General features: G+C 38.4%; 1 protein-coding gene across 1 annotated transcript; it reads left to right on the top strand.

The window, feature by feature from the left end:
• Positions 1–1,310: 1,310 nt before the first annotated feature.
• RSRC2 (arginine and serine rich coiled-coil 2) lies at positions 1,311–16,563 on the top strand. Its single transcript, XM_014517768.2, has 10 exons — positions 1,311–1,361; positions 3,813–3,969; positions 4,950–4,993; positions 7,915–8,105; positions 8,820–8,963; positions 11,674–11,796; positions 13,512–13,591; positions 14,071–14,303; positions 14,990–15,079; positions 15,916–16,563. The coding sequence occupies exons 1-10, from the start codon at positions 1,311–1,313 to the stop codon at positions 16,093–16,095; spliced, it is 1,293 nt and encodes a 430-aa protein (XP_014373254.1). The 3' UTR covers positions 16,096–16,563.
• Positions 16,564–18,304: the final 1,741 nt, after the last annotated feature.

The following is an 18,304-nucleotide window of genomic DNA, read 5'->3' on the forward strand; positions in this document are numbered from 1 at the left end:
GGCCGCTCCGCCCCGCTCCCCGCGGCCCTGTTCCAGAAGTTTCTGTCCCGGGAGAAGAGCGGGGGGGGCCCCCCTCTCGTGCCCTCCCAGCCCGCTTCTCCATGGGGGGAGACTCCCCTGCACCGCTCAGCGGGGAGGGAGACGTTTTTCCCCAACCCCAGTTCCCCATTGAAAGCAGGCGCTGGCGGACCGAGGCAACCTTCCAGCAGAGCTCGGACAAAGGGCAGCGCGCCCCGTTGCATCGCTCTTGTAATTGTCCCTTTTCAAAAAGCAAAGCCGTTTCCGAGCGGAGACCTGGGGAAGGGGCCGCCGGGTGCCCCAAAGGAAACGCGCTCGCCAAAAACTGGACGAGGGCAGCCCCCTCGCTCGCGACCTGAGAGGAGTCGGCAGTAAGTTTAAAACTGACGCTAGGGAGGTGGAAGCGGACTGTGGGACCAGTCGCTCCCAGGTGCAATGGTGTCGCTGGAGTCAAAAAGGGTGGGCACGCTCCTGGAGGACAGGGGTGTTGGTGTCTGGGAGCGCACGGGGAACGGGCACGGTCTCCAAATTGCAATTTCCTATTCCTTGAGTGTTGGAGGCCGCAAGGGAGAGCGGGGGAAGTGCGGAAAGCCTGTGGTTAGACTGGGTTCACTCTCCTTTTTTAGCAGCCACCCTGAGACACAGGCCTGTTTGTTATTTGGCTGCTGTCCACCACGAACACCTGTAAGCTCCCTTAGGAAGGGAGTCCGCTGAGGAAAGAGCTGATTTATTGAGGCAAAGGACAGGCAAAATGGGGGTGGGAGTGATGGTCCGCGAGGGGGGACAGCGAGCAGAGCCCCCCAGATGGCACCTGCTGCGCGACAGGACACTGGGCAACACGGACCCAGGGTCTGACCCAGTAAATGACTTGATGACTGACCCAGAGCGAATTGTGTTCCTTGATAATAGGTGGAGGACTCTTGCAATTCAACCCTGGTCTTGGCACATACCTTGCCTATTGTGAATAGTCCCATTTATTTGCCTTCATTGTGTGTAGTTATAAGTAGGTATGTGTTTTGTTTCTGGGTTTGAACCTTTCTGCGTAGTATAGAAGAGTCTTTGTTGCAGCCTGGCTAGATAGTAATGAGGGATGGTGTCGTAGTAAGGCTGTAATGAGTTGGAAGTTGGTCCAGCACGTTCACTTTCTACTGGCCATTGCTTATTGATACCAAAAAAGACAGCTAATTAAAACCACCTGGGTTTCAGCCCTTTCCCCCTCCTATCTGAAGGAAATGGGATCTTAAATCACCTCCCATCTTAAAGAAATGGGATCTAAAATTCCCTTTGAAACCATGTGTACCTGTGTTGAAACATCTCGCATGACTGGTGTCTTGGCAATAGAGGTAGGAGGGAGGGATAAGAATGAAGTGGAGAAATTAACTTTGGAGTTGTGGGATGTCAAGGATAATTGGGACTGGTAGGATGATAAATGTTGGGACCGCTCACTTTTAGTTCTGATTTCTGTCACTTATCTGGGACACTCGGCTATAGAGCTATAACTATAGAGAGATATCACGCAGTATATCACTTCAATAATGTGTAGACCAGGGGTGGGCAAAATGTGGCTTGGGGGCCAGCCCACGGGGCCCCTAAAAAATTTAGAAAATTAATATTTTTCTGCCCCTGGCTGCCTATCATGCAGCCCTCGGTGGCTTGCCAAAACTCAGTAAGTGGCCCTCCGCCCAAAATAATTGCCTGCCCCTAGTGTAGACAATACCTAGATGGCATTTCTTGTTAATAGTTTTGTATATATGATTTCTGTATGTTTGCATCCCTGTACAAAAAAGAACAATTACCACCAGTATGTTGCAAGCACAGAATCTACATCATGGTTACCATAAGTTCTGTGTTAAGAGCTTGGTATTACTGTTACCATGATGGTATAAAAATAATGACCCCCTTTGCCTTACTTCTCACTTCAGGCCTAGTTACTAGAATTGTGTCGAGCATCCACTATGGAAGGAAAAGTGGTACAAAAAAATTAGCAGCCTGGGTGGAATGAATATTAGCAAGTGAAATGTGAATATTAGGAGAAATGGCTGTAGTTACAGGACTATCCTAGAAAACCCATCATGTACCCAAAATAATAACATTTCTAATGGTTAGTCCGAACAGCTAACCCTTCTTAAAAATATTTTTCTATCCAGAGATTGAAACCTTAAAAAAACCCAACTGATGTGCTTTATTCATCATCTTATTGATTTCCATGTCTGTTTTCTCAGTTTGCAAGTTAAAAATGTTTTTTCTAACTCCCTCTGTGCTCAGTCTAATTATTCTCCCTTTCATGAGTAACATATTTTGCAAGCCAAATTATGCCCTTTAATGAAACATGCAACTAACTCATTTGTCTTTGGTTTTGCGTATGCTCTCAGTTCATCCATTCAAAGCCACAGAAACCAGTGATATTGCAAAGGGTCAATAACAGCATAATCTGTCATTATAAAATGTGTTTTACATGATGGTCAACTGTGAGAAGAGAGCTGTTTGATTTTTTTTTTTATACCACCAGGATGTGTTTGTGGGATTAACAATAAAATTAAGAGAGGATGAGGGAAAGTGTGGCCTTGCAGTCTTATCAGATTTATTAAGGTGATCATTGAGACAGTGCTTCTAGATCTCAACTGTAATATTCTTGCTAACTTATATTTCTTAACAATTACATTTTAATAATGCTGCTGTAAGATTGACAGTTATAGTAGGACAGCTTGGAGGACTTTAAGACCCCTGGCAGTTGTGCAAGTAAAGGCACAATAGGATCTGATGCAAGATCCCCACAATCATGCTTCTTGCCATGCCACAGGTACATGGCAGGAGGCATGATGCTGAAGTCCCGCCTCTGACCCCATCATGCCTTACTGTTGGTGCAGAGGGAGCCTGGGATTGTGATCCCCCTGCTCCCCTGGCTGGGAGTCTTATCAGCTGATCTGGGCTCCCAGCTGCAGAGGTACACCATGCACTTCAGTGGCTGAGAGCCCTCAGCAATTAAGTGTCATAAAACAAAGAATAAGCCACAAAGTTATCGCACAAAAAACGTGTAATAACTGTGTGCTTGATTCCTATCTCACCATTAATTGAACATTGATGTACAGCCGTGTCCTAGCTGTAATACCCTAATCTGTAATGTCATTTAGGCTGCCATGTGTGGACAGCATTATCCATGAGCAGTAACTTTTGAAATATGAACTTACATAAATAGTATTTGAATACATAGACACGATTTGGAAAAAAGTCCATAAAGTTGGCATGGTAGACTTTGCTTCACACTGCATTTTTATAACTGAAATTAAAAAAAAAAAAAACCCTCAAAAACCTGAAAATGGTAAATTCTGCTTTTACAAACGAGTTTTGTGTTTTGTTTTTTTTTTTACAGATGAGCTGGTTTGGGGTGAAGCTATTAATTCTGTTCTGGGTGCTAGTCTGTAACAGCTCTTGATAAGCTAGTCTTTCACTATATAATTAGCATACAAATGTCAGAGGCAAAATTCTATTCATATTGTTACCTTAATACAATTTTTAAATATCCTAAAATATTCTATTTTTAAAAAGATATTTGTTTAGTCATTAAAAGAGTTTTATGGTGAAAAGAAATGCCTACCTGGCTGGGGTCATTTGAGCCCAGTTTTGTTCCTGCCCAGGCAGGGGGTCGGACTTGAAGATCTACAAGGTCCCTTCCGACCCAACTTCTATGACTCTGTGAAGAAATCATTCTTCAGTGTTAGCACTGCACATGATTCTTTCAGAACCAAAGAGATTTCTCTACTTAAAGTTTATAATATTTTCTTCTGCCCATCTAGGGTAGTGATACTGAACGAGATGGAATAGCTGCAGAAAAGTCATCTCCAGAGAGAGAGAAGAAAAAGGAACAGTCAGACGCATCTAATTCTCCTAGAACCTCAAAACATCATTATTCAAGATCACGTTCACGATCAAGGGAAAGAAAACGAAAATCAGGTATGGTTCACTGCTAAAGAATGTTGCTGTAATTGGACCAGTTTTAATTACAATGGACTGCACAATCCTATCATATGGCAGGTATCCCAGTCTTCAGACTTTGAGATAATATGTTGTTATAACTGGGTAACATGAAAGTATCCAAGTAAGGCAAGCTAACTTTCCTGTGCCAGTTCTTGGTGGATTCTAGCAAAAACATGTGAACTTCATCCTGGTGATACTGTGCAAATCCTGTAGAAGCAAAGGCAAATAATTAGTTATAACTCTGTATTTTATTTCTTATAGTAGAATACGTCATTTGAAAATACTGTAAAAGAAAAAGCATAAAAATACATCCTTGCAGAACCTGAATCGCCCTTAATATAGTTTTGGGGAAAGTTGCTCTTGTATGGTGCCAGATTGGGAAGTTTAGAATTAAGCTAATATTGAATCTAAAGTAATTTTAAAGTTCGTTCTTTTTTTTTGTTCTATTAAAACTGCAAATTTTAATATTTCATGTGCTTCAACAAAAAATCTTCTAGATGATCAGTTGGTATTTCTCTTTTGGTGATGCACAAAATAGCATAAATAATTAGGAAATCTAATATATATACTTATGTTTTAATTGGGCACGTGGGTTATTCCACTTTTTTCCCCATGTGGTTTCTATCCAACATTTAAAGAGTTCTTTCCAATACGTAGGTATGAAAGTGTGAAACAAGCTAGTCTCTCCTCATTAGAGTTGAATAAAATGCAAAGAAGAAATTGAAGTAGTAATGAAAAAATAAGTTTTCACAACTTCTCTAATCTAGTAGATTGCTAGCATAACAATGATGTTTTAAAAGTACGTATCTTTAACCTTTTGTTCTTGACTTGGCATGGAGGTGGGGGAAGAAGTGCAATAAATAGATGCAGCTTAAATTCATATTAACAATACTAGACCATTATAGTCTTTAAGGACTCATAGTTATCTGATGAATAACAAATATTTTCTTTCTCAGATAATGAAGGAAGAAAACACAGAAGTCGGAGCAGAAGCAAAGAGGTAATTAACGCTTTGTAGTGCTTAGGTAATTGTACAATACTTCTTTAAAAGTATCTTGTAATATTGCACATGTGTAAACTTTTATATAAAAGTGACTTAATGGTAAGTACAAAAAATTGCAACTCATAAACTTAAATGGGCATGGAGTACCTGTCCTAGCGAAGCATGATTGAAGCCATCATTTTGACAAGAAGGTAATAGTTAATAGCAAAAGTACATTCAGAATCTAGTAACTTTAGTTTTCTTTTTGTGGAAACAGCAAAATGAGCTTTTCATATGGAGAAATATAGTTGGTATTCTTGGTGACTATCTGTCTCGCAGAGCTTCCATTAACCAAAGGCCTTTGGTCTTCTGATGCCTGACCACTGCTCAGGACTTCAGTGTTACACACCCATCTACCTGAGAATAATTCTTTTAAAAAGAAATAAGTAAAATTCCCCAGTGGCTAAGCTCTGTTTGTTGTAGTTTTGAATTTTAAAGACTGCTGCAGCCTTTTAGATGTCAGCAAGTCGCCTAGAAATTGCAATAGCAAAAGCTCTCTTAAAAAAAAAAAAATAAAATAAGAAAAATAACCTTAGGGCAAGGGGAATGAGAAAAAGGCATCAACAATGATACATTGGAGATAACTGGCTTACTCACCGGAGAAGAGATCAAACAAACAAGCAAGGAGCAGCAGAAATAGCCAGAAGAGAGGCTAAGTTATGTGGGGCAAGAACAGGTTGGGTAGATGGGGAACTCGTAAAACTTGTAATGTGGGTCTGGAACTTCTCCTTTCCTCATTCCAATGGAAGCTCTGTTTAAAAAAAAAAGAAAAAAAGAAAAAATGATGTAGGAGAGTTTTTGTAAAATTGACTATATTGTTTAGATCACATGATAACATTTCTATAATAAATCATACTCAGCGTGCTAATGCGCGAAGAGACTGAACTGAAGACGCTGCAGACTCAGATAGCAAAAATATAAGCCTACTTCATGATAAGGTAACTATTAGTCATTCAAACTCTCATTTCCCTTAAAAATATCTTAAATCCTTTATGGGATATAATGGTGTTTATTACTAAGTGTGTGTCTAGAAGACTGATCAAAAAGAAACACTCATTCTTAGTTTCAGAAAGTTTTCTTTCACTTGTAACTATTGCGGTGTTTTGCCATATTAGGTCTAAGTGAAACTTTTACATCTTTTTAACTGAGTGAAAAATAACTTGTTAGAATCTTGCTGAATGCTTTTTTTATTTCATTTTTTTCACTTGAATTTGCAATTTTTTAAAACTTGAATGGCCCAAGGCTAAAGCTTCTTTGAATGTAGGTCAAAATATTTTTCTTAAATTGCATGCTTTGAAATTAATTCCTTTAGGTAGCAAACATCTAAAAACAGACAACTGTTGACTTAATTGCATGCCTATATCAGATTTCACTAATTGTTTAGTGAATTAAAGGAAAAATTGCTTGCTGAGAAAAAAGGCAAAGAAGACACGTCTGTCTTTAATATTAGACATGTACATAATTATGATAAGGACCCTCTTGTATGTGTCTGGAATATAAAATATACCAGCCTAAGTTTAGTTGGAGAGATTTGGTTGAGAGAATGTTAAAAGTTTGGTTCTTTCTAATTATGCCCAATCTCTATCAGACTTGTGTCTTAACTACTAATTTGGTGGTTGTGGGAGGGGTGCTTAAATATGCAACATTAGATCAGGGCAGATCTAGATGAACCTGGATTCTAAACTGCTGGCATATACATAGACTTGCTATATTTTGTTTAGGGGTCTACTTAAATCACGGAGAAACGAAACAATTTTCACAGGTCAGTCATGGCATAAATAAATTCCACAGATATTTCCTGGATGTGCTTCAGCTCTCCTAGGCACTTATTGGCAGAATGGCCTTAGCAGGGGGAGGAGGGACAAGGAGGCAGCTGCCATCTTGTTTGCTGCCCTTCATTCCTCCCTGCCTCCAGATGGGCTACAAGGCTGGGCTGCAGTAGCAGTGAGGACCACTAGCTCCCACTGGGGAGCCAACATTTCGTATTTATTATGTTGTTTTTTTAACCCTTTTTGTGGAAACCAAGACTTAAATGGTCTGCAGTAGTTCAAACAAGAAACGGTACAAAACGAATTGGATCTATTAAGAAGAGCTGTTGATGTCATAGCTTAGGTTCCACGGAAAGCCTAGGCAAAAATAAAAACTGACCTTGCAGAGTACTCCAGGCACTGCAGCTATAAAAGGAATGAGTCTGCTTTTAACAAAAAGGCACCGCAGAAAAAAATTGCAGTACAGCATAACAGGGTATCATTTTAGTTAAATTTGAAGTGAGATCTCAAAGTGAAGCTTGAATGTTTTAAGAATGGAAAACAAGGATGTCAACCTTGTATGTTTTTATAAACACTTTTTTTAATGGGGAAGTTTAATATCTTAGTTTGAATCAGTGATACTACTTAATTTATGATGGTTATACGTATGGATTTAAAAAAGTTTGTGTAAAATGGTATGGCTCTAGACACATTGTTATGTATGTATGTATGTGTGTCTGTACATGTAATAGATAACTTGTAGAGACAGGAACATGTTAGATACTTTTTATTGCTACTCCAGGATAGATGGAGTAACTAGTAACTGAAAATGGTTACCGTTTTCATTGTAGTATTGTGAACTTGTATCAGGAAACAGTGTAACAGTGCTCTTATGGGAGTCTTAAAGATAGTTTAGAAAGCGGGGGGGCCAAAAACATGTTTTAAAAATGATAGTGTGCATCTGCAACATTAGGTAGTTGGCGGTGTTAAGTAAAATAGCCATCATTCTTGAGGCACGCTCCTAAGGTTACTAATGTTGCATCACAACATATCATTTTTATCTTCTGATACCCATACTAACTCTCTTTGTTGCACTATTTTCCTGAAAGAACCAACTTCTTCTTAAAACAGGCAAGAAGACACGAGTCCAAAGAGAAGTCCTCCAAGAAACACAAATCTGAGGACCATAATGACAAAGAACATTCTTCTGACAAGGGGAGAGACAGCCTAAATTCATCAGAAAATGGTGAGGACAGACATAAGCGCAAAGACAGAAAATCATCAAGAGGTAGAAGTCATTCAAGATCCAGGTCTCGTGAAAGGTAAGGTATCTATATTCAACAATTGTTCTTTTTCTAATTGTGTTGTCAAAAATAGTCTATTTTTGTTTTAGATTTTTCCATATACAAATAAATTGTCTGCAATTTAAAAAAGATTTTGCATATTGCTAAAGCCACAGTGGCAAGATTGCACCCTGCGTACTGCATGCAGTGTTAGTCGAGATTTTTTTCTGCGTTTACTTGGCCTAAGGCTTGATAGTCATGGTATCTAAAATTAATCCAAATGCAAACTAGTACAGTGAATATATATTTTATAAATGTTCCCTTGTACATGTTCTCCTCCTTATGTCAACGTTCTTTTTTTCTATATGTGGCCCTTAAAGTTCCTACCCTTCGTTTATTAAGAACTGATGTTTTGGGAGATATTGCTGAAACATAGGACTCCTGTATTGTTCTGATGTGCTCAGTTCTTTGAGCTACTCCAGACATTCATACTCTGTAAATAACTGATTAATTCATTGTTACTTAATGATATGCAAAGGTCTAAACGGATCTTGTGGCTTACTCATACATATTCTCTCATGTTTTATTTCTCATCCCCTGCTTTCCTCACTTAAATTTTTCTAGTCATTTTTATTTTGGGGAAATGTTTGTTATAGCTGAGCCGAAACTATTATGTACTCTTTCAGTAAGGGTTTAAGTAGAAGTCAGAACAGGCCCTCAAGAATTTGTAAGAATGTGGGATATGTGTTTCAGACGTCATCGTAGTAGAAGCCGTGACAGAAAAAAGTCACGATCTCGAAGCAGAGAAAGAAAGCGGCGTGTAAGATCTCGTTCTAGATCAAGATCTAGACACAGACATAGGACTAGAAGCAGAAGTAGGACTAGGAGTAGAAGCCGGTAAGTTCTGCATTCTATATGTTCTTAATACGTTACATGTTTAAGTGTTTCTTACTGGATTGTGGATGCTTTTTACAAAAATGTTTGACTTAATTTAATATGAGTGGTGCTCAACAGGTGAGAAAAAATAAGCATGTGAATCTTGGATATGAAACTGTTGTTCCCTCAGTCTCCTGTGATGTCCTATTCTGGTTTCTTCTTTCTTTGTAATTCAGATAATCATTTGAAACCGTATAGTGAATGTTTTAGTATTACCGCAATTTAGCATTTACAGGTATATGGTCTATTGGAAACATTGGGCACTGTTGTGATACTGTTAATAACATGTAGGAAATGTTCAACAGACTTTTTCTTTCTAAGATCATATAGAATTGTTATTTCATCTATTTGCTAGTTTCAGCAAGCACTGCCTGTGAAGTGGACTGGGGAATATAGCTGCATGTGCACTGCATGATGCACACATACCTACTGATACTTTAATAAAGAATTTATAAACTTTTTTTTTTTGCTGAGGGCAGAATATGGGTAATGGAAAATATTAGTTCTTCATGAAGGTATAACTTACCTGTTTGTGTCAAATGTGGAAATTATTCAGCATCACTTTGAATTATTTTTTTTTATATTTTAATGATTCCCACCCCTTCACCAATATGTGAACTCCAAAACAGGCTTTGTTTTTCAGCAAGCAAATTAAACTATCTGAATAAGAATACAGTAGCAACTGTGGAAAAAAGTGAGGTTTTTCAGTCTAGCAAAGCTTTTGCTACTAGAACACTATTTCAAATGCAGAGCAATGCAGTACCTATATAGACTTACCTTGTTCAGAGATGTGAGCTTTTTATAAGTTAAGGCCTACTTCATCAGATGAACCATCTATAAGGTGTTAAACTGCCCTGCCTTCTACCTATCTTCAGACTAACAGTGCTTTGAAATGTATAGCCTTAGATTATAGTGTATTAGTTTCTTTGACTGCTAGTAACAAGTCAAGGAAAGAAGAAATAGTTAACACTTACAATCAAGTGTAAAGGCAACACCTTGCTTAGCAGCATGCACATAACACCCCAGAAGGTTCTGAGCTCAGTTGAAGTCTTGAAAGGCAACTGTTTGACTATTGGACCAAGCTACTGCAAAACTTAAAATCGAGTGGGTAGGATGCGGAAGCCTGACTGCACAAAGTGAAATCTCCTGTTCATGAAATTTATGAGTTTGCTGTGATACAACTCAGGCTCTATCTTAGTATTTGTAGTTACTTCACCCTGAGTTGCTGGGAAACTCTTAAACTCACTTTGTAGTGAGTCTCTTCTGCCACTCAGATAAATTTCTGGTCTCTCATAGTCTCTGGCATTTAAAAATTTGTAGCAGTTCCTCCATTGTTTTGCTGAGATTTAGAACTGAATTGGGGAGCAGATAGCGCTTCATTCCACCTTCCAACTCCAGATTGAAACGCTCTGATAAAGAAGTTCAGTGTTTTTAGGATTTCTTGCTTCCTTCATCTGGAATTTCACTGCGTAGGTAGGCTAGGCAGTCTGTCCTACCTGGCACTGTGAAAGGTGTTTAGGTGTCTAGAATATGTTATGGACTGAGTCATCAATTCTGAGAAATGCAGGTCTCTGCAAAGTTTCACTGAGTTGGTGCCTGGACTATAATTTTCTGCACTGAGAGAACAATCTTGCCTAGTGTTCTTCCTTTTTTAAGATCAACTGGGATGTTCTTTTTGTAATGTTACTCTAATAGTGCTAGTTCATTGTACATTTTCTATTTGTAGCCAGTCCAGCTTAAAAAAGAAAAAAGCAGGTGGAAGAAATAGAGCTACTCTGCCTTCAACTAGCCACATTCATTTCTGCAAGTTGTGTTAATGCTTACAAGTAAACTGGCAGAAGCATCTTTCACTGTACACCCTAAATTACTTCTCACTTTGTTGTCCAGGAACACCGTGGGGTGCTGTTTGCTGTAACTTCCTATTTGCCACGCATTTTTTAGTAACTTAGAGCAGGGGTTGTCAACCAGGGGTCCACATACCCCTGGGGGTACTTAAGAAGGCCCTACAGGGTATGCGCAGGCGGGTGGGGATGAAGCAGGCACCACCCATCCAGTTGGCCAGACGCAGGGGGCAGGGGAAGCTTGCATGTGGCGGCTGTCGCTTCCCCCCCATATCTGGATGTACCCCTACCTGCTTAGCGACTGGAGGTACACTGCTCTGCATCTGGCTGCCTGGGGGTACAATGATGCAAAAAGGTTGAAAAACTCCTGAATTACTGTATGGTAATACAGTGTTCTTTGGTAAAATGTCACTGGTAAAAACCTTGCAGTGAGAAACTTTCATCTCTTAAAATTTGGTTATCAATAATATGGTATAGGAGGAGGAGTAGTGATGCACTGTTTCAGCATGTCTGGGAAGCTCTGTTTAGAGCAGATTTGATAGTATCAGAAATTTGTCATTTAGTGGGAGGCTAGGGACTTGCTAGAGAAGCTCATGTAGCATTACTGTTTTTAGTTGCCCAAGTAGTCCATAATTTACGATTCTCTGAGAAGCACATTTATTTCATAGTTGTGTGTACAGTATAAATAATACTGATGCTTCCAATTACATGTTCAGTATTTTAATGCTTGAACACACTTTTGGGGAGACATTGAAAAACGAATAGTCCTCAGATAATTTAATATTAAGTTATACGTAGCCTCACTGTTTTCATAAAATGATCATTTACAGAGAAAGAAAGAAAAGAATTGAAAAACCACGAAGGTTCAGCGGGACTCATAGCCGGAGTCCAAGTCCTCCACCCTTTAGGGGACGAAACACAGCAATGGATGCACAGGAAGCTCTGGCCAGAAGGTAATACATTTATTTTTGTTTAAATAAGGGGTAGCAAAAATACAGCCATTTGAGCTTTTGGAAGGGACAGTGGGTGGGGCCATCACCCCTGTTTAAATGATGCTAAGCTAGACTATGTTGGCAAACAATACAAAAAAAAATTAAACATATTTCTGTCAGTCCCAGCTTGCACATACGTAGAAGTTCCATCACAAATAAGGAATATACTTCAGCTAAATACTCTGATCTTGATTTTAGTTTTGCTGTTGACACTGAGCTTTACATTAATGTTTGACTTCTGTTTGTTTCTCATTGGTAGCTCAGTTATAAATTGTAGTGTGCAAATAACAGAAAGTAACTTAGAAGAGCTATATCTGTCAGCCATTATGCTACAGTTTGTTCCCAAGTAAGTAAGAATGTGTTGGGGGGGCAAGGAGGGGTGGCAATGTGATTCCACAAAAGTGCTTATTGAAGGAATAAGAGGCAGTCTTTGTTCCCAAGTGCTGTGGTGAGTGACTAGAGTGGTATAGCAAAATACCGTGAGGCATTTATACACGTACATTTGTCTGCTCCACATGTGAGCTGATGCACCTGGCACTGCATCGCATGCATTTGTATAAATGGCAAAATGCACGTGAGTGCTGAGAAAATGACAGCGGTGTGCTTTTGAACTAAGACAGCTTGGATGTGTTTTAGTTCAAAAGTGCACTGCTGCCATTTTCTCAGTGCTGATGTGCATTTTGCCACTTATACAAACGCATGCGGTGCGGCACTGGGCACTTTTAAAAGCGGTCGACACTGCAGCACGTACATATGTACAAATGCCCATGGTAATCAGGAGCTGAAGATTAGCAATTGGTCTGCATTTTCTGGAGCTACAGACTAAGAAGCTGATTAACAAAAAATACTTTGCTGAATTCCCTCAAAGAAAATTTACTGTTTGAATGTTAAAAGTATGCAGAACCCTTCCACAGGCTGACTTTTTTTTTTATTTTTATTTATCGCACCCTTCTAGAATTTGCTTGGTTTTATTGCTTTTAAAATAGAAACATTTTAAGAATATGTATTTGGATATTACTGGAATTAGACGCATTGCTAAAGAATGAATGGTTTCCTGATCTTTTATGAATTGTGTAGTACTCCTTTGTGCATGCCTAAATGTAACTCAATCTTTAGTTCAGTACTTTGGTTCAGCTGGCATAAGTTGGGAGGCTGCTACTTCTTTTTTTTTTAATTTTTTTTTTCTCCCAACTTAAAACAATTCTTAACCAATCTTACAGAACGAACTGAAGTACTTTCTATTGCCAACTACGGATAAAACAAATAGTGTGACAGTACAGGATTCCCTGTGCCGTTTTGTCAAATGCAAGTCTCTTATCTGGAAGACCCAGCCAGTTTACACCAGTTATAATATCTTGGGATTTGGACAGCATGTCCACATGGAAATGGATTGAGGTCATTAATTCATTGCTGGTTTATAGTTGTGCATTGTTATGTTTTAATGTTTAGTAGTGGGGGGAGGTGCCATTTTGTTGCTCCCTGTAAATTTTTTTAAATGTTTTTTCCCAAAACTTTTTAAACAGTATTTCAGGATGCTTGTGCATAATAAAAATTCCTGCTCAGTCTATGACTTTACTTCAATAAACAGCTATTTGTATGTAAGCATACCAGTTTTTGTTAGTCTTTTGCATGTTAATGTGTGTAAATCACTTATTCCTTATGTCACTTATTTGTAGGTTGGAAAGAGCAAAGAAATTGCAAGAACAGAGAGAAAAAGAAATGGTTGAAAAGCAGAAACAACAGGAGATGGCTGCAGGTAATTCTTTATGAACTGTTACTGCGTGCAGAGTAACCTATGGAGAGTTGCTTGTTAACCTTGGGTTAAACAGTTTTCCCAAACCAGCTAATACTTGGCCTTTTTTTTTTTCTCTTACTAGTTAAGAATTGTAACTTGGATTGTGTATTGGCAGCTAGAGAACAAGGGAATATTTGCAGGGGGGGCACTATTGGATAAGTTCCAAGTACCTTGACTCTGAAATACAAAATGAGATGACTTCTTGTGGTTACATTACAAAGTGCAGTTTAAATGACTGCTGTTTTGCCAAAATCCCTGGGAAACTTCTAATTTTTAGGAAACTTTAGCTATTCTGTCAAATGCATTTTAATCTCATCCGGACATATTCCTATTTGTTTCCAATCAAGGGAGTTAGAGGTTAAAATTGTAACTTATTCCTTGTATGTGAAAAATATTCAAAACTTTCCTATTTAATTTTCTTTTATCCTTTCTTTCTTCAGCAGCTGCTGCTACTGGAGGTTCTGTCATCAATGTTGCTGCTCTTTTGGCATCAGGAACACAAGTCACTCCTCAAATAGCCATGGCAGCCCAAATGGCAGCGTTGCAAGCAAAAGCACTGGCAGAGACTGGAATAGCTGTACCTAGTTATTATAACCCAGCAGCAGTCAATCCAATGAAGTTTGCTGAACAAGAGAAAAAACGAAAAATGCTCTGGCAAGGCAAAAAGGAAGGGGTAATTCCCTCTTGCCCCTCTCACCCATTCTTAATATTTTCATGAAATCATTTAATCAGAAGCATCTTATACTTAATAATTTCAAAGTGTATTACTTTCTGCAATCTCGAGTTGAACTAAACTGAATGATGTTGCTTGTTGTCACATATTCTACATTATTATAAGCTACATTTTTGGACTGAAGAAAACCATGGAATATCAGGCTCTGATACCTCTGAGTTCAGGGAACCCCTGCCAGAGTACATAATACAAAGTATGCAAAGTTAAGGTAGCCTGTGTTGTTAGCTCTGTGGTAACAAAGATCTTCAGGGTGAGGTTATTCATTGGCCATCTATTTTTACAGAGCAGTAACCATTGTCTGGAGAAATTATTCATTAATCAAACTCTGAAGCTTGTTGGAAGTTATTGTAATTGTTCAAGTGATGGTCAGAACTTGTTTTGGTGCATCACAACATGAGGGGAGTAAATTCTTTCACTATGTTCCCCATGCTAAGAATGCAAATGCTATACTGAAAATTGAAGTACGGATCTTCCATGAAGCAGTGGAGAACACTGCCACCCATACTCCACTGGGTAGATCCTTAGTGGCACTTTCTGTCTGCTTGTTACTACCTCAGTTGTGATATTGTTGGCAATTTTCTGTAAAAGCTTTTAATCTTAATGTAATCTGTCCTCATTTTTGTTAGGATAAATCACAGTCTGCGGAAATATGGGAAAAATTGAATTTTGGAAACAAGGACCAAAATGTCAAATTTAGAAAGTTAATGGGCATTAAGGTAAGGCATTCCATACTTTTGGTTAGATCTATTTCTGTATCATGGAATACTTAAATCCTTAAAAAAGCATATTTTAAGGCTAATGTTACCAATTTCTGTTGCTAAAATGGTTAAAAACTTGGTATTCAGGGTTTCAAGATCAACTTGAATTCAGATTAAGATGCTAGTGACTTCAGTCAGAAATATTTCTCAGAGAATTCAGAAGCTTTTGAATTTGTTTCCTGGTGTTTCTGGTTAACAAACTGGTCTGGGGATAGAAAAAAGCACTATGCTTTAACTTGGCTCACTTCATAGTCTAGGTGTGGGCTGTGCAGAGTTAGTAAATATTTTCCAAATTTATGCTTGAATTAGTTTTAGGATGGTACTTTCCCTGTAACTATTCATGAGAAATTTAAAAATATACAAGCAACACTCAAGTGATAGCCAGATTGGTAAAGTAGAAACATTCCAGTTTCCATGGGATTTCATCTCTGACTTCATACTAGTAACATCCAAATGTTGATAAGGTTAATTTGTCTGCCTCTTTTTTTTTTTTTTTTTAAAGTTGAGCAAAATGTTGACTGTGTGTAATGAGTATCACATGACAGGAATTTGCATAATTATTTCTATTAATTGCACATTATATCTGAATGTTCTCATGAGCATGTTTAATACTTTTGATGACAATTACTCCCAGCCTCTAAATACATCAGAGTAAAAAGTATATCTTGTGTAGCTGTAAAACAGGTACAGTGTATGAAAATGCTAGTTATTGTTTTTAAATTCCAGGATTTGGCCCCTAAGCATTATCCCATTTATAACATTTTATAAATCGCTTCTTTTTGTCTGATCTCTAGAGTGAGGATGAAGCTGGTTGTAGTTCAGTTGATGAAGAAAGTTATAAAACACTGAAGCAACAGGAAGAAGTATTCAGAAATCTGGATGCCCAGTATGAGATGGCAAGATCACAGACCCACACACAAAGAGGAATGGGATTGGGGTTTACATCTTCCATGCGAGGAATGGATGCAGTTTGAAAGACGTGATTTTAAAGTTTGGGACTTTGTGGAAGATTCTTGTTCTGATGTTGGGTCCTTGTTCTTCACCAAAAAGCTAGCCTTCTAGCTTGCATGGGTGTTGCATTGACTTTAATTTATTGAAAAAGTACAATTTTTTTGTAAATATCAGATCAGTGATACTGGTGTTAGTGTTGTAATCAGGTTATACCCACTTCCATTAAACTTGACAGAACTATAGAAGGACAGTATTTTTTAGTTCAAAAATTTTACTTTTCAAACAAAGCAGCAGATGGGGTAAACTCATACATGGATATTTCGTGTCCACTGTCTTGTGTACTTTTGTACTTTAACCTTGTACAGTTATTTTCAATTCTTGAAACATGAAAGAAGCATTGTGTAGATGTTATCTAGCAGGTTGGGCCAATAGGCACATAATCCAGTGCAAAAACCTGGTTAATAATAAAGATGTTTTTTCTCTAAACTGGTATTTTTAAATTCACTTAAGTTTTTGTTTTAACTGGTTCTTTTTAAGTTTGTCCAATCATTTGGGTTTTTAAATTTATGCTGGGTGTCCAACAAAAAGTGTCATTGTGAGCTCTGTAATGGAATTGGGAAAGAAATTGGCCATGGGGTGTGGAGTTCAACTATAAGTACTGGATATTGACCTTGCACACTCTTTTTTTTCTTTAAAAAAAAAAAAAAAAAAGTTTGTTTGACCATTGTTACTACAAGGTACAGTGTTATTCTTCTGGCTTGCTGGCTGAAATATGCTACTCCACCTAGTTCTCATTTCTGCTTAGTCTTCTGTTTAACTAGGTACCCTCCTTTGATTGCTTGGACCTACAAATTCAGATCTACCATTAGGTGAGTCCTCGACCCCCTAGCTATTTCTGCCACTAAACCAAAGAAAAGCATTTTTTCCCTGCTCACAAAACAAATGATGGGGGTACATCTATCCAAAATGCCTCTAATGCTGACTTGCAAGTCCTTTGGGGTGGCAGAGAGACCTGAAATTTCCCTCTCCCTGGATCCATCTCCAGTGTTGTGGCTTAAGTATGGAACTGAACTGACAAGCAGGAAGTCTCTTGCCACCTTGAGGGACCAGGAGCTGCTAGCTTCCTGATTCCCCTTTACCCCAACAAAAGGATTTGGAGGAAGAGTCCTACTTTCTGAAATCCAAGGTTTCTAGATGGAAGTGATGAAAAATGTATAATTTTACTACCTCCTTTGCACCAGAATTCTTTGCTGAAGTGGCCAGTTATCTGCGTAACTGCTGTTCTTCAACCTTTTCAGCACCTCTCAAATTGTGGCTAGACTGACTTCTAGCTGATATAGGACACCTGGGATGTGAGGAACTTCTTGATGCTTTCCAAAGCTAATCTAACCATGGCCTAAGTTGGCTGAGTTTCTAGTCCTTTACTTTAAAGTGATATAAAACTTCACAGATAAAACATGCTGGGGGTTTTTTTAGTTTTCACATAGCAGGATAGAATGGTTAATTAATGCTTATAAAGCAGGAGGTGAATTAAAAGTGAAGCGTGGGAGTATAAATAGAGAAGGAAAGAATAGGGGCAAAGTTGGACTTTCCTCCTATGATTTCTCTGAAGTGAGTATTCCAATGTAGTCCTTTTCCTAAAATAACTGCCAAACTGCTATCCACACAACTATGCTTTCTCAGAGAATGCCTGTGATTGCAGCTGCACAAGTCAAAGTTCTAAGTAAATTAAGCATTAGGCAGCTGAGTTTTAATTGGCATTCAGTTTTCTGTCACAGCATTCAAAATTCAGAGTGCAGGGCAGTGAAAAGCTGGCATGGTTTTTTATTGTGATAGAATGTGTCACAAGAAACTTGTCATCTTGTTGGTGGTATCCACTATATTATAAACTTGTATTTAAACTAAACTCTGAATGGAACAAAAATTTGTTAGGGATATTATGGAATTGTACAAGTTAACGGAGGTGGAGAAATTAGTTTATAAAACTAGCGATTAATTTTTTCCTTCAGGTAAGCCATATGTGAAAAAGCTAAAAGATCTGTGGCTGTAACCTGTAAATGAAATTTAACTTGCAATTTTAAGTGGCGTTCCAGGGAGTGCACTCATCGCAACTGTCACTGGCTCAATTAATGTGCTAAGGCTGTTTCTGAAAGTTTTAGTAATGCATGGTATTTTTATTAGTTCTGATCTATTTTAGTGCACCAAATTCAACATATGCAGAGGTCTTTAGTC

The sequence above is a fragment of the Alligator sinensis genome, unplaced genomic scaffold (genome assembly GCF_000455745.1).
Source record: "Alligator sinensis unplaced genomic scaffold, ASM45574v1 scaffold628_2, whole genome shotgun sequence".
NCBI lineage: Eukaryota > Metazoa > Chordata > Crocodylia > Alligatoridae > Alligator > Alligator sinensis.

Bases quoted from the DNA above. Each gene is read 5' to 3' on its own strand.
- RSRC2 (XM_014517768.2), top strand. From the start codon at position 1,311: ATGTGTACCTGTGTTGAAACATCTCGCATGACTGGTGTCTTGGCAATA. The intron at 11,797-13,511 runs GTAATACATTTA...ACTTATTTGTAG, and splicing joins CAGGAAGCTCTGGCCAGAAG to GTTGGAAAGAGCAAAGAAAT. The intron at 15,080-15,915 runs GTAAGGCATTCC...TCTGATCTCTAG, and splicing joins GAAAGTTAATGGGCATTAAG to AGTGAGGATGAAGCTGGTTG.